Source organism: Dendroctonus ponderosae, unplaced genomic scaffold (genome assembly GCF_020466585.1).
Source record: "Dendroctonus ponderosae isolate FM_Combo_2020 unplaced genomic scaffold, Dpon_F_20191213v2 Dpon_F_20191213_7, whole genome shotgun sequence".
Taxonomy (NCBI): Eukaryota; Metazoa; Arthropoda; class Insecta; order Coleoptera; family Curculionidae; genus Dendroctonus; species Dendroctonus ponderosae.
The window spans coordinates 12125790-12142002 of NW_026018916.1; the positions used below are offsets into that span (position 1 = coordinate 12125790).

Genomic DNA, 16213 nt, shown 5'->3' on the forward strand with positions numbered 1-16213 from the left:
GTTTGTTCTCGATAATGCCTTTGTAATCGCGGCATATTTCTAACAAACGATATTTCTCCTCACTTGTGTAGTTAGGAGTTCGCATTCTTTTTGGAGACTGAATATTTTCTGACTCCATTTAATAAAAAATTTTCCCACTCAAAACACTACAAATTCACACACTTCCAATCGTCTTCAAAACTAAAGTCCAACGATCGCTTTCTCGCTAACGTTTCTGTCAAAAGCTTTCAAATTAGGCAGGTACGCAAATAGGCAGATAAGAAATCCCCTAAAATTGCCAAAAATCCTTGAACTAGGTGGAACTTAGTTAAGCGGATGATAAAGTTGGACGGTGCAGCAGATTAGTTTTAAGTGTCACTTAAATATTTAAGTGACACTTAGCTAAGTGACGCTTATGATGAAGACGGTGCAGTTGGCCCTTAAGCAAATAAGGCACTGGGTACCTACAATATGATAATTTAACATCACAGAAAATAGTTAAGGCCTCGTAAAAAAGTGTCTTCGAAACGCATTTGGGTGTTGGAATTCGCCAGGAACCGACACTCTTGTATACTAGGCCTCAATTTTCCCATTGATTTTATATGGGAAAAACACGTTCCTTTATTTATCCTTCTAAAAACCGGTCCAAATTTCTGAGGTTCATTATTTTTATTATTTTACTGGATGCATCGTCGAAATACCTACTTTTCTCTCGACATCTAATAACTGTGATCACTTGAAAATGACCGGGCACTATTTCCGTTCCAATTCTATGAACATGATTTCTTCAATTACTGATTTTCAATTTTTTTCCAGTAATTTAAGGACATGGCAGATTTGAGACATAAAGAGAAACAACTGGGTTCTCCTAGTACTGGAAGCGATGATGGGAATGAACCGAATGAACCCGTTGGAGCGCTTGCAAAGGAGCCTGAAGACCCTGATTTGGGCGATTCAGCCCATTATGCCCCTGCTGAATCCCTCTGGTACCACGGAAGACTTGACCGGTAAATGATGAAAACCTCCACAAGCTTTGCATTTTTCTCCTTGATTTTTTACAGGTATCAAGCAGAGGAGAGATTATGGAATTGCAACAAATTAGGGTCGTACTTGGTCAGGGAAAGCGACCGAAAACCTGGATCATACGTTTTGTCCTACTTGGGTCGTACTGGGATGAATCATTTTCGGTAGGTTTTCGTTTTCGTATAAGTTTGAACAATCGATAATTTTTTTATTTTTTTATAGGATAACAGCTGTGTGTGGTGATTTTTATATAGGAGGTAGGCAATTCGTTTCTCTAAATGACCTAGTAGGATACTACACGGAGTGCAGCGATTTACTAAAAAGGGAGAGACTTGTACACCCTGTTGCGCCGCCTGAACCAGTCAATGATAAAAAGGTGCGAACAACTTTGAATATAAAAATAGCAAAAAACCGAAATTTTCCCCAAATTCCAGAGGGTAGTAGCCATACTACCCTATACAAAAATGCCGGACACAGATGAGCTGACATTTAAAAAAGGTGATATTTTCTTCGTTCACAACGACATGGATAACGGCTGGTTGTGGGTGACCGCCCATCGAACTGGCGAGCAAGGTAATAAGCAAGATCATAACGAAACCAACAGTGCTGACATATTTGCCATATTTCCAGGAATGATATTTCAAGAACTTGTTGAGGATTTAGACGACAGTATCGACCCAAACACGGTATTTCCGTGGTTTCATCCGAATTGCACCAAAAACGAAGCGGTGGACTTACTGGTTAAAGGCTAGTGCCTGAATTGCTGGGTTTTCATCCAACTAAATTCTCGTGTAATTTCAGCCGGGCCTGGAAGCTTCTTGGTGAGACCCAGCGATAATTCCCCGGGAGATTATTCCTTATTTTTCCATATTAATAACCAAATCCAGCGGTTTCGAATCGAGAAAAAGGGCGTCAGGTAAAACCAACAGTAACGCTGATTTTTTCACCAGTCTTTCATCTGGCTATAATCGCAGGTATCTCATGGGGGGCAGAATATTCGAATGCCTGGATGCAGTCATTAACAGATACAGGAAGGAGCAAATAGTAGAAGGATATACCCTACAACACCCCGTATGTGACTTTGGGGCTGAGTTAATCGTTGAAATAATATCTCAATGTTTTTTTCTCAGCTGGTAGTTGATGGCAGTAAGCAATTGGATTGGGTACCGGAGAATCAAAAGGCTAAATCTGAGGCTGAGAAAATTTACGCCACTCTCAGGGAATGCAGAGATCAGGCCGGATTAAAGAAAATGAGAGGCATTAAAGTATGCCTTCGAATAACCACCAATCGAATCAGTATTAATGTTGCAAATTTTAGCATCAAGGGTATCTTCATAGAAAATCCGACAAGGGGGCCAAAAAGTGGAAGCTTCTCTACTTCGTCTTGCTAGTAGAAGGCACCGATACCCACTTATGCTTCTACGAAAACCCCAAACGAACTAAGCCGAAGGGTCTGATTGATTTGTCTTGTGCCTATTTGTATCAAGTAAGAACCGTTGATTTTTCCCGTCAAACTTTGTCGCTAAATTAAAAACCCTTAGGTTCACGACAGCCTATGGGAAAGACCAAATTGTCTTCAAGTTGTTGAAAGAGCACTGCCTTGTTTGGCCACAATCACCCACTTAGCTGCCCGATCTCCAGAGGAGTGTCAGGAGTGGGCAAATGCTTTAAAACCTTTATGTGTTCCACAGTTGAGCAGAGCCACCGCTAAGGTCTGAAACGCGATTTTGAAATTAGTTTTATCGAAATCGGCATTTGCATTTTTAGGTGCCAAGGCTAAGGGAACTTCGCTGTCTGACTCTTCATATTTTGGACGCGCATAGACTGCCGTACAAGCTAGTTCCCATGCCTTATGTAACTATTCAGTTCAATGGACAAGTGAGAATGGCCAGAACAAGAGCTAAAAGCACTCCAGATCCAGTATGGGATGAAGAGTTTATATTTGAGTGAGTTGTAGTTGTTTTGCCAAAATTTTTATTTTTGAATTTGCTTCAGTTCAAAGTTCTTGCTTCATTCTTGCTTCATTTGCTTTAAATGCTTTCGGTTTTGAAACCATATTCAGATATTTTTTAAAATATCAAATCAGATTTAAACACGGAAAATTGTTTCACTTTTGAAATCAATAATGTTCCTATTGACATTATTTAAAATCATAATGATTTTTTTGTTCACTTTGGGATGAGACTCAAAAACATTTACTTATTAGAGTTATTGTTCTTATGATAATAATAAACATAGTTAAATTTATTAAAAATGGGAAATCCCGTTGAAGACAGTTCAAGATGCTACATGTTAAAAAATGAACAGTAGCCGAAACAGGCCAAATCCCAAAGTTTATACTTTGATTGATACTTAAATCTATTTTGGGCGTTTTCATTGAGATGACTGATTTAGTCGACTTTTACAGCCAATAACTTTCTACTTCTAAGCCTAATGTTCTTCATTAATTATTAAATTTATTTAATATGACAACGCTCAGCATTTTGTATGCAATATTTTCAGCTTTGGATTTTTTATTTCCATTGTTAATTAATCACCTTTTAATTGACTGAAAACGTTCAATGCAGGTTTTGTTGATTTTTTGTAGCGATGTGCCATGCGATGTAGTATCATTTTCGCTCACTGTACATAACAAAGGAAAACGAGGAAAGGATTCTGAAGTAGCCGAGTTACATGTTGAGCTTTCGGCTTTAGGTAAATGGACTTAAATTTTCTGGAACCGAGTTAATAATGTTTTTTTTTTAGGAAATGGCGATGAACGCGAAGAATGGTACGCGTTATCTGGTCTAACGCCAATGGGAGAATGGGGATCATTAAGACTGAGAACTAGGTAAAGTTGACTATCTCCTTAACAAGCAAATATTTAAAAACATGTGTTTTAGGTATTTGCACGACTTAGTAATGCCTGCAGAAGAATACAGCCCTTTGCAACAGTTACTTCTAGAATTGGGTCTAGCGCCAGTGAAAACACTAGCAGAACTGTGCCATGCAGACAGAGCACCTTTGGCTACCGCATTATTGAGAGTTTTTAGGTAAGTCCCAAAGCGATTAGGTGTAAATCTGCAAAATTTTAAAAACCCTTTTAAATTAATTTGATTTGATCTTAGGGCCGAGGGACGCGAAACCGAGTTATTGAAGGAACTGAATTCAGCAGAGATATTAAGAGAGACTGAGACTAGTACTCTATTCAGGGCAGCTTCATTGGCAACCACTCTGATGGATTTGTACATGAAGTCCGAATGTGGAGGCTTTTTGCAAGTAAGTATCAGTTTTAGTCGCATCCAGATTTTACTAATAGATATGATGGCATTTGTATGTAAGTATACATTTTGGAGAAAAAATGTATACTGATCAATTTCTTCGCTATGATATGCTCGATAAGATAGAGTTGGTCCGATATCCGTAGATTTGAAATGTTCGCTGCAAAATGCTCGAAAGCGCAGAAAAGTAGGTAAAAAACAAGATATTTTAAATATTACTTGACTGCAATACAATACGAGAGCCTTGCGGCTCATGAATATCTAAAACGCAATCCTATTGGTTGGGACGTCTCTGGTCATGAAAATGGGATTGTTTACGTTCTGTGCATAGTTCTTAGTTGTGTGGTTTTGTTTCATTAATTATTTTGTCGATTTAAATAATTTATAATTTGTGTTAAACTAAAAAATGGCTTCAGAAGGATTCCCTAAAGCGTCAACAAACAATTTACCATGTGTACATATTTTTATGGTTACCGAATTTTTAAAAAACGACGAACGCTTTAATTCAGCCTAATTTAAGGGTCTCAAAGCAGCAGCAACTAAAAACCCGTAAATTCATTATTAGTTACTCTCTCCTTAATATACTAATCTGTCTGTATTGGTTTAAAGTAGATAAATAATATACAGGGTGATTCAAAATTGGCGTAATTCCTTTTAAGGGGTTTCACTTATTCAACTTAACCTAACCTATACACATGGCTGCTTTAAAAGTAAAATGAACTCTTAAATTTGTATTTTGGGCATAACGAGAACAATATGGTGATATCGGATATGTGGAATTGAAACGCGAGGGTCCTTTGCGCACAGTACAAGGTAGAATTTGCTCAGAACACAGAGTACAACCGAAGGCATATTCTGTCTGCCTCATCATTAGCTTTTTGTTCGTACTTTCATTAAATTGCTCCTCGCAACAAAAAACCATTGATTTTGATTTAGGAACATCACGTCTAGCTGCTTTGAACCATAAAACTTTACGTGCATTATCATGGGGAACGGTTAGAAAGAGTTTGTTTGGAGCACTTGTTGAGGGATTCTTGCATCCTGGCACAAACACCACTTATTTTGCGATCCATACATGTCACTATTTTCCATTATCCAAGATAATAATCAATAAAATAATTGTAATCACAATAACATAAATAATAAAACAAAGCTGCGAAAACAACAAAAATAAACACGAGACACTTTGTTGATATGACCTGCTACGTCACAATCGGGATAGGCAACCGACGATACGGATTCGGCGTTTTTGGCGGAAAATATCTGATTTGAATTTAAGTTTGCTTTAAAAATATTATGGAGACTTTTTTTGCAAAAAAAAATTAGATCAGTGTTTGCCATAACTACTTTCTATATATCAACGTTAAAAAAAGTGAAAACACTCTATTCGCCTGGCCTATAGCTGGGAAAGCAGGTTGTAATAGGCGAAATTGAATTAGAAACAAACAGAAGCCAGATGCTGATTTAAAAAAATACATCAGTTTACTTGTAAAATCAAAGAGATTTTGCAAACATAACTGTATGTTGTAGAATCAATTGCGTCATTCAAGTTGTAACTTTTTTGAATTCAATTGATATTTTCACTTGTCCGGGTCTAATTAACGGCACGTTATAAAAAAATTGGACTAGATTTAATGAACGAAATTCTCGATTTTTCATGAGACTCATGGAACAGCAGATAAGCAACAGATCATTGCATGATCGATAGAATTCGATATAAAGGGTGATTCAAAATTGGAGTTATTCCTTTTAAGGGGTGACAGGGGCTCACTTTTTTTTCCGGTGAGGTTTGGGAAATGCTCTTTTATGCACTCCCAGAGCTAGTGGCCTATCGCTCTGGGTTGTGTGGGACTGCAGCTAAGCTGTTTACCCACTAAAACCCTTTCCTCACCGCCGAGGTGGTGTTTGGCCTTGCCCCGCTGTCATTTCTGCCCTATTGTGCTTGGGGGATCACTTGGAGAGTACGAGAAAAATATAGTTACATTTATTTTCGAAAATTTCCAGAAGATATTAACAGTTCAAAATCGAATTTCAACTTTGTTATTAAGTATTATTTTGAAAAGGTTCTATGTTTGATATGTAGCTTATTGAAATACTCAAGCATTTGAAAAGAAAAATTACCACAGATAGACACATTAAATCTCTGGTTTACTCAACACCGGTACAAATTGAGCACGAGGTTATAATATATATCGGTTATAATAACCGAATACGAGAAGCTGCTCAAAATGTGTGAAAAGTGGCACTGGAGGACAGACTGCCAACAGTTTGAAATAATTGAGAAGCAACAGGAATTTACGTAATGGTAATGAGGCAGATTACCTTACATTGCTGCCATCCTTCTGATCTAGTTTTTTGCAAATATATCTTTTTTTTTTACTTTTTTTCCTGTACTCCCAAAATAACCCCAGAGGAATGACGCCAATTTTGAATCACCCTGTATACACATGTATAAGAAGAGTAAAAAAATATAAATTTACAGGCTGCAGTATTAGAAATCGTCCTGAGGCTTTTAGAGAGCAAACAATCTGCCGAATTAAACCCAGCAAAAATGGATTCCCTCGATGATGCCTGCAATAACGCGGAGTTTTTGCTTCAGGTAAATTGAGCGGAATGTTTTTTGCCAATGTTCTAATAAGTGAATTGAATTTAGGTACTAGACCAGGTAACTTTAAGCATTTTCACTTCTCCTGACGCTTGTCCGCGCCCTGTTCGGTATATATGCGGCTGTCTCCAAAGGGCGGCAGTTGCAAAATGGCCCGACGAAAGGCATGTTCGCACTAGGGTTGTTTCCGGATTCATTTTTTTAAGGTACGAACAAAACCCATTTTGTCGGTTTTCGAAAAAAAATGTTTTATCTATTTTAAACAGATTGTTGTGCCCAGCGTTACTTAACCCGCGGCAGTTCGGCTTAGTGAGTGAACAACCCAGTCCCGCAGCTACTAGAAGTTTAGTAATGGTAGCAAAATGCTTACAAAATTTAGCGAACTTGATTGAATTCGGGGGAAAAGTAAGAAGCAAGCATATGCTCAACATCAGGGCAAAGTCTAATTAAATATTTAACTTATAGGAGCCTTATATGGAAGTGGTAAACCCTTTTATATTAAAAAATAAGGAACGTATGGTTGTGTTCTTGGATCAGTTATCGGCTGTTGGTGATCCAGGCGAATCCAGGATAATGTCTCAGCCGGATACCGCCAAAGAGTTGGCTACGTTACACCACATATGCGTAGCACATTTAACCGAGTTGCAGGCTGTAGCTAAGGTAACTTGAAAAAATCGTTAAAATTAGTCACTAATATGGATTTGATAGGTAAATCAGTCCATAAAAACTCTGGTGACTGTAACGGAAATGTTAGCCAAACACAAGCAGAAATATCTTGAGATGATAAGGTAGTCATTAATTGGCCAAAGAAAACTGGAATTAGCTCGGAAACAATTTGAGTAAAAGCCCGAACATTTGCAGTGTGATTATGATCAAACAGTAAGTATAAACGCTCCATCCTGTGACTGTATGTACTGACGTAGTATTGTAACAAAAACTGTATTGATCTACTAGTTTTACTTTAAGGCAGACTTGTTGGTGTTAAGTTAGGCGAAAATCTCAGGAAGTAGAATAGATTTTTTTACATAACTACTAAATTAAGGACCTTTCTACATTGAATTTTTGGAGAGCTTTGGCGGTAAATACATGCTGATAGGTTACTATTAAAATTTTCATGTAAAACTATTTCAAAACACACAAACTTGTAAGCAAATTGCAAAATCAAGGCCAAAATAGAGCAACTTTGCCAATTAATTTTGGTATTGTAGATAGATATATCCACCAACTAGGCATCCTATTACTGTTATCTGTCTTATTGTAACCTAGTTCCTAGCAGTAATGAATGGAAACTTTTTGTATAGGTATTTAATAGCGTAGCACACAAGTTGGTTTTCCACAATGAACAAAAAGACTGTATTTTCCCATTCTAAGTCAGTAACTTAACATTAGGATTATGCAACTAATCGTTCATGCGGTCATTAATTGATAAGAACGGTAACTTTAACAGACGGAATAAGTGCAGATTTTTGGGTACTTTATGTTCCACTGATGCAGTAACATCGTATAAAAATGCAATTTGTTCCCACGATATTCACTTAAATCCGTAGGATTTCACTATTCCAATGTACTAACGCATGTATTCATTATTCCCTTATATTATTGACCTATTTACGCATTTTAGAAGCAATGATAAAAATCCTCGTCTATTACAAAAATACTCATTATTTAATGACAACAAATATTGCCTGATAAAGACACAAGTAAAATAATTGAAAACAATTCTGCAAACATTTATTAAAAAATTTGGAATTATATGGCAATACTATATAGACCAGTATTTGATATCCTGCTTTAGCATTTATTATGATAAGAAAGTATGTATTTTGAAGTGTTTGTTTAACTGCCTCCTGAAAATATGAGACGTTTGATAGAAATTCATGTTCTCGACTAAAATAAGCTAATTAAGAGTATACCGAATCTCCTTTAAAAGGTTAACATTTTTATAATAGTGTTACGTGTCATATTATTATTATTAATTGGCAAGTACTCATACGTATAGCCTAGCATTTAAATTGCATTACGCGCAATTTTATACATATATATCATTGTTTTTTTGTTAGTAACGTTCGTTTTATACCCATAAACTTGTATTACAGAGATATGAATACATTTTGTAAGTTAGCCGTGGGTGTTTATGTTTCCCTACAAAATCAACCATTACGTCTTGAGGGCGAGGACATTTCAATAATTAAAAACGATTAAATTTTGGTCGATTATCGTTTTTATTCATATACAAATAGTGTTATTAAGTTAAAACCAGAGATGAGAATACACCGGGTGTGAGCTTGGTAAAAAACAGTGGAATAGTTCAATAGCTTGTTGGCAATTAAATGGTTTAATTTCCAAGGTGTTTGAATTTAGAATAAGTTTTCATTGTTACGCTCAATGCACAAAACAGTTAAAAAATTAGCCATTTAAGTTTATTGATCTAATAAACAAACTAAAATAAAGTGAAAAAGCAGCAACTCAAAACTTAATCTAGCAGTGACCTCTGTCTTCCACTCTCTTCCTTGGTGCGGCTTTAATGATATTGTCTACTCGCAAAATCATTTCGGCTGCCTCTGCAGCCGATACCAACACTTGCCGCTTTACGACAAAAGATTCGGTTATACCCCGAACCAACATGTCCGTAACTTCGCCATTATCTATGTTTATTCCCGTGCGGCCCTGGAGTTTAGCTAAACGGATAAATGTTTAATATATCTTCTTTCATCAACCATTGGAAATAATTACCATTATTGTGCGCCGATCTTAATTGCCCAATTAACTTTCCGGAATTAAATCCAGCGTTATCAGCTATGATGGTGGGCAACTGCAGTAAAGCTCTTAAAAACACATGGTAATCACATTTTTTCAAAGAGAGCGCAATTAATTGAGGATCTTTTAAAATATAGGACTTACCTAGCAAATGAGTCCATCGCTAAGGCTTCCTGGCCAGGACAATCCACAGCAGCTTTAGTAATTGCCACAGACATCAGAGCTTCGCTACATCCTCCTCCATAAACTACACGGGGTTCTCTCACTGTGGAAGTGAGCACACATAAGGCATCATGTAGAGATCTTTCGGCTTCCTCAATGATTTGATGTGTGGCTCCGCGAATAACTGCAAATGTAGATACATTTTCATTAGTTTCCAGTTGCCAGGGCGTCCTGGAATAGAGTACAGGGTGTCCCGGAATATGTGGGCATGCTCTATAAAAAATACAAGTTTCTATAAAAAACATTCCAGAGGGCCCCCCTACAGGCCTGTAAAGGAGCCACCTGCGAATCGATTTTTTTTTTTAATAACAGAATACTTAAGTAATTTAATTATTTTTTCATACAATGAACTGAGTGCATCACTGCTCTTAAAAAGGACCCATCAACACATCTTTTGCATCTTGGGGATGGACTAGGAACCCATCCAGGGATGGATAAGATGGAGCACAATAATAGTCAATTTTTTTACCTTTTAGCTTTAACCTTAAACTAAAAAAACGAAACTTGATTCATATCGATAAACAGAACGGTTTTCGAGGAAAAGGTATTTTTGCATGCAGCAGATGTGCTGTGCAGCAAAATTTATCTTATTCTTAAATTTAATTTATTCCATAATGGAATTTACATTTTCGGGACATGCTGACATGCACTTAATGTATAGACTTGCAGCATGCGATGCCGTAGAAGCCAAAATGCTTTACGCTTAACGATTTCCAAACCGAAGAGTACCGGATAGAAAAACGTTTGAAAGAGTGGATTGTCGTTTAAGAGAGACGGGTAATTGTCCAAAATCTACAGTTTTTAGGATAGTTACGGAACAGCAATTGCATCCTTATCGCCTACAAAAGGTTCATGCACTTCTTCCTGAAGACTTTCCACGAAGGATGAAATTTTCGAACTGGCTTTTACGTATGCACAGAAATAATGCCAGTTCAGTAACGACTACGTACGAAGCAGGATTTTCTAAGCATGGCGCAATAAACTCCTATAGCTTGCATTTATAAGCAGAAGAAAATCTGCAGGCTTTGATTGTGACTCACGATCAACCCATTAATATATGGGCTGGAATCATCGGACATTTAATAGGATCATACGTATTGCCTAACAGACTAAACACGCAATTCGGACAACGTTGAAGAGGACCCATGGCATGGCCTGCTCCATTGCCAGACTTCAACCCTTTAGATTTTTTTTGGGAGGATATTTCAAAACTAGTGTATGCCACTCCTGTCAGAAACCATAGGGAAAACTTATTAGAAAGCAGTAATTTTCATTGCGGCCAAATAAGAACCAATGTTCAAGCATTGTGGAGAACGCAACAACCTACAATCTCGTGCACAAGATTGGAAGGAGCTCATGTTGAACCTACATACAAAATTGTTCAGTAAACCCGTTTTCAATAAAAATATTTTTTCCTCGAAAACCGTTCTGTTTATCGATATGAATCAAGTGCATTTTTTTAAGTTTAAGGTTAAAGCTACTTAAATACATTATTTTCGGGTCACTGTAAAGGGTAAAAAACTAACTATTATTGTGCCCCACCTAGTCCATCCCTGGTATACCAGGGATGGTAACTGAAATGTTTTCATGAGACCTTTTTAAGAGCAATGATATACTGTTCATTGTACGAAACAATAATTAAATTGCATGGAGTATTCCAAGATAGTTAAAAAAAATCGATTCTCAGGTGGCTCCTTTAGAACCCTGTATCTCCGTAGGGGGCCCTCTGGAATTTTTTTATACAAACTTGTTTTTGCCCATATACTCCGGGATACTCTGACCCTGCATAGAGTTGAGCGCACCTATTGAGCAAGCTTCTCCTAGAGCAACGCCACTAAATCGGAGTAAAGTGTCTTCTCCAATCATGACTTGTTCAATTAGATCGCAAGTTCCTAATTTGACGGCACTGGGATCATCAAATGTGGATACGATTTCTCCTCCAGTAACTAAGGCCAATCTGAAAACGATAAATATATTAATCGGAAATGTTAAAACCAAAAAGCCTCAATTCCCAATACCTTTCGATTCCATCGAAGTCTGCATGCTCAATGGCCATTATACCAGCATCTGCAAATAACTGTTCAGGGTAATTGTAAATCAATTGCCGATTGATGAACACATTGACATTGTGACTAAGGATTTTGTTCACTTTATCTTTCATTTTTTCCTTCTCGGCAACTTCCAGCTCAGCTATTTTAGCCATGGAATCCACCTACAAAATCAATGCACCATCAATACATGTTATGTCAGTTATACACTCTTCATCGCTTACCTTAATGGTAGATCCAAATACTTTAATTTTATCAGTATCCATAGGTGTATTGGCTATTAAAATTTTAGCGTTTTCCACCTTTTTCGGCTGATGAACACCTGGTTTCTTATCAAGTAGAAAACCTTCTTCAAGGAAGGATTCTTCTAAGGTTCCGCCGGTCTTTTTTATTATTTGGATTGCCTATGAAAAGAAAACACATACATAACATGATTTTGGTTTCCATTATGTTCCTGAATTTATGAAGCTGAAGGTTTGCGGGACAGTTTGCGTTGTCCAAATATGAAAAACTGTCGATGTTATCGACAAGTCGATAGTCGACTAAATAATCGACTTTTTTCGGGTTAAATCTAACTGGAAAATCTACTAGTTAAATGTTTTCAACCATTTTGGAACTTTGTAACAAAATTTGGGACAGTTTAAAGGGTCGAACTTATGTTTCTTTTTAAATGGAAGACCCTGTATCAATATGTCGTAGTTGGAACGTTTCCAAATAAGAATAATGTTGATTTAAGGTTTATTGGGACTGCGGTCAGAAATACATATTTAGTACAGAGCTGTTATAAATATGACACTGTTTTCAAATTTAAGTGTCTATATCCGGAAAACTATTTACTGCACACGCATTAAACCTGATATGAAAAATTTCCTTATTTGCAAGAAAAACAAGAGTTTGATACTCCACGGATTTTTGTAAACATCCCCCACTAGGGATTCCAACATCGCATAGAAAATAATTCCAAAATTACACTCCACACAATCGTAGACTTCCAACCCGTCTTGGTTCCACCGCCCTGTATGTATTAGAAATTATATTGTTTCCACGTGCAAGAAAACGGACGGAAAAAACTTCGCAATTGCTTTCCCGAAATCCAAGAAATTTGCCAAAAATAGTCAAATCGATAAACAAGTAATAGACAATAGATAAATAAGTATAAAATAAAACAATAAATTAATGCTGAATTTAAATAAACAGGCTGCTTCAAAGCAAGCCGTCGACAGTGACTTACTTACATTTAAATTTTTTATTACAACCTTTCATTTCTAGGTTTCTTTCTAGGAACTTTCAACGTACAGAATTTGCTTTATTGAATTAAAACATCCGCTCTTGATCTTGATTTTTTTACGGATTTATGGAAATAAACCTCCGTGTGTAACGAAAATTAAGCGATACTCACTTGAAGACTACCCGATCCTTTCAACCTTAGTACGGCCTCCACCGCTAATTTGGCAAAATGTTCCTTGTGTTGGGACAAAATCTTCGAGCTCAAAGTAGTGCGAGCAATATTCATCAGATCGATGCGAAATTTCTCTGAATCCGCGCTATTGTCCTACAAGCAAATTAAAGAGTTTGGGCTGTACTTAGTAAACGTTCTTTACATACATCGGCTGCTTCAGAGAGCGCTCTTCGAGCAATATCCAAAGCCATTCGCCAGCCACTGATGATGATCTGAGGATGGATTTTTTGGTCGATGAGTTTTTCCGCTTCTTTCAGCAGCTCTGAAGCTAAAACTGTAACGGACGTGGTGCCGTCTCCGACTTCATCATCTTGCACTTTGGACAGTTCGACCAAAACTTTTGCAGCCGGATTATCCACGCCTACTGACTTTAAAATCGTTGCTCCATCATTAGTGACCTCTACTGAACCAGCGTTTCGGCCACTGGACACCAAAATCTTGTCCATACCTAAACATTAAGCTTTCATTCTTTGAGTTCAACACAACTCAACAACTTAGAAGTTGACTACCAAATGATTACTCTCGCGTGCTTTAGTAAAGCGCGATTATGTTTCATAGATTCATTACCTTTAGGTCCTAAAGTGCTTTTGACCAAGTCGCCAATGGCAATTGCGCCCACAAAGCTGCTCAAACGAGCAATTTCTCCTCGTTCTTCCTCAGCATTCTCACTGAGAACTCGGACAGGATTTAAAGAAACCTATAGCAAATACAGTCAGATTAATGTTTAGTGTTTGATTTCATTTGCCAGAACTAATTGTGTATTTTGCGCGTTTTATTGCCGATTTTGTTGCAAAATTTCTCGAAGAAAAAACAGGCGCTTTCTCCAACTCCTTTCAAAATCACCTTTTCTAATACAATTTGTGTCTTTACCAAAGAAGGTATTTAACTGTCCGTTTATAGGTATAATTTTATGACAATTTAATCTGAATTATTACATAACTCGCTTAAAAAATGCGTAATTTTCACTTGCAACAGCATTTTTAAGAGTCCTTATCGTTCTAAAACTTTTGATAGAAACTGAAGAATAATAATTTTTAATGTACTATGGGAATTCGGAAGGATTTTCACCTGTTCTGAGACACCAGGTTTTGAATAAAAAAACAATTTATAGAACGTACGTTGAGGCTTTTATATAAACATTTTGAGAGTTGGATTGAGTTGAGGATTGGAAACTCAGCGCTGCCATTAAACATCCTGCTTTGAGATTTTAATAGTTTAAAATAATAAAAAAGTACCACACAAAGAATCGAAATTTATAAAATTATAAGAAAATAGTTGTAAAACATCTGAGGACAGGAGCAATCCAAACTGCTTTCAAAGATAATTATAACATTCGAAAAAGAACAGGTTGAGAACTAAATGATTAGGATATTTTAACAATCGGTTAAATTGACATAAACAATGTATATTAGAAATTAAAAATTAATTATTTAATGTTGATAAATTTTAATTCACATTTAGAGTAAAAAGAATGAAGGCTGGAGTTTCTCAGGCTTTCAGGACCGACGCGGAAAAGGATTTCCTTAAAAAACCTCACTCAAGCATTGGCCGAAGAATGGCTAATTCATTTGATAAAAAACATTCTCCAATATATAAAATAAAATATAAAAACGGTGGTAGTAACTAACACTTTCCACAACAAAAATGTATCGATGCTCGGGATGAGACGGGTTAAGCAAGGATTTCTGAAAGTGTGCAAATTAGAGAGCAAAAATCTGCTCAGGCCTCAAGCTTTCACAAAACTGCAAGAGACAATTGTACATTTTATATTAAATAATTTGAAAATTTATTGTTTTTCAAGGAAACTAAGGTGCAGACAGACAAAACAGGATAAAATTAGACCAAAAACTAAAATTCATTAGATGCTCAAAAAACGTTAGAACAAAAGTAACCCAAAGGACAAAAAGAATCTAAAGGCTGCTTTAATTACAAACAAGGTGGAACAATAATCCCCACAACTGGAGCTTATTTAATCCCCTTAGGCTCACAAAACGAGACAATCCTCCTTCTGTTTCTCTACAAACAACGTTACTTGAACACTAACAAACATAACTGATTTTTAGTGTAAGCCGAGATCCAAGATTTTTTTGGTTTTTTATTTAGCATAAGATGAAAATGAATGTATACAAGAGCAGAAAGACCGAAAGTTCTGGCTTAAAAAAAGATAATGCAATATGAAAAAAATATATAATAAAACCCATTCTAACAAAGAACAGAAAATATCCTGACTAGTGTAGATATTCGTTTATGAATCTACGAACATACATAGTTTTACCTTTTACAATTGATGACATTTTTTTAATGTTATATTGCATTATGTACTAGTTTTCTAATCATCTCATGTTGAAACGAGACCAAAGCCATAATGTGTTCAGCCTGATTTACAAAAGACAGTAAGTCTTTGTTATGTTGAAGTTGTTAAATAATTAATTTAACAACTTCGCTTTGTGGCAATCGTGCAAAATATTTGGAACCCATTCTAGTCCTTAAAGGACCTAAAAGCGATATTTGAAAAATGGTTAGTTTGGTATTGAACATAACTCGATTTGGACGGTTTTTTCGAGCATTGGATTTCTTCGGTGTGTGCTTCTAACGTATACAACCAGGGGCGGATCCAGCTTTAAATTCAGGGGGNNGGGGCAACATGAGCAAGAACGCTCGTTTTTACATCATTCCAAAGAGAATTAAATGGCCTTTTTAGAAAGTGAACCATCGATAAGAAAATGTTGCAGTTTTCTCAAAAAATGCTTGAATTCAAAAGTTTTAGATTTGCGTGGTTTTTTTTTGAGTTGCAAAATCCACTTGAACATAACGCTGCTTTTTTCGAAGTTTCTCAAGAACCATTCGAGCCACAGAATTC

The 16213-nt window shown here is 36.5% G+C and overlaps 2 protein-coding genes across 3 annotated transcripts in view; one reads left to right on the forward strand and one right to left on the reverse strand.

Moving 5' to 3' along the window:
* Positions 1-8990, forward strand: part of LOC109538426 (ras GTPase-activating protein 1) — a 12982-nt gene extending 3992 nt beyond the window's left edge. For both annotated transcript variants that reach the window (XM_019905651.2, XM_048668539.1), the window contains exons 2-21: positions 796-986; positions 1041-1166; positions 1225-1378; positions 1437-1575; positions 1633-1749; positions 1804-1918; positions 1977-2073; positions 2133-2267; positions 2321-2488; positions 2544-2714; positions 2770-2948; positions 3590-3696; positions 3748-3832; positions 3885-4034; positions 4110-4260; positions 6745-6861; positions 6916-7073; positions 7134-7272; positions 7333-7527; positions 7576-8990. In XM_019905651.2, the coding sequence (XP_019761210.1) occupies positions 808-986; positions 1041-1166; positions 1225-1378; positions 1437-1575; positions 1633-1749; positions 1804-1918; positions 1977-2073; positions 2133-2267; positions 2321-2488; positions 2544-2714; positions 2770-2948; positions 3590-3696; positions 3748-3832; positions 3885-4034; positions 4110-4260; positions 6745-6861; positions 6916-7073; positions 7134-7272; positions 7333-7527; positions 7576-7659 (2766 nt within the window). In that variant the 5' untranslated portion in view covers positions 796-807 and the 3' untranslated portion in view covers positions 7660-8990. The remainder of the gene's footprint in view (positions 1-795; positions 987-1040; positions 1167-1224; positions 1379-1436; positions 1576-1632; positions 1750-1803; positions 1919-1976; positions 2074-2132; positions 2268-2320; positions 2489-2543; positions 2715-2769; positions 2949-3589; positions 3697-3747; positions 3833-3884; positions 4035-4109; positions 4261-6744; positions 6862-6915; positions 7074-7133; positions 7273-7332; positions 7528-7575) is intronic.
* An 80-nt stretch (positions 8991-9070) lies between these two features.
* LOC109538428 (T-complex protein 1 subunit beta) overlaps positions 9071-16213 on the reverse strand; it is an 8848-nt gene continuing 1705 nt past the window's right edge. Inside the window, exons 2-10 of the mRNA XM_019905653.2 lie at positions 13921-14050; positions 13500-13801; positions 13294-13446; positions 12119-12298; positions 11865-12058; positions 11649-11803; positions 9769-9970; positions 9601-9692; positions 9071-9545 (exon numbers count right to left, since the gene is read on the reverse strand). Coding sequence (XP_019761212.2) covers positions 9346-9545; positions 9601-9692; positions 9769-9970; positions 11649-11803; positions 11865-12058; positions 12119-12298; positions 13294-13446; positions 13500-13801; positions 13921-14050 — 1608 coding nt within the window. The 3' untranslated portion in view covers positions 9071-9345. The remainder of the gene's footprint in view (positions 9546-9600; positions 9693-9768; positions 9971-11648; positions 11804-11864; positions 12059-12118; positions 12299-13293; positions 13447-13499; positions 13802-13920; positions 14051-16213) is intronic.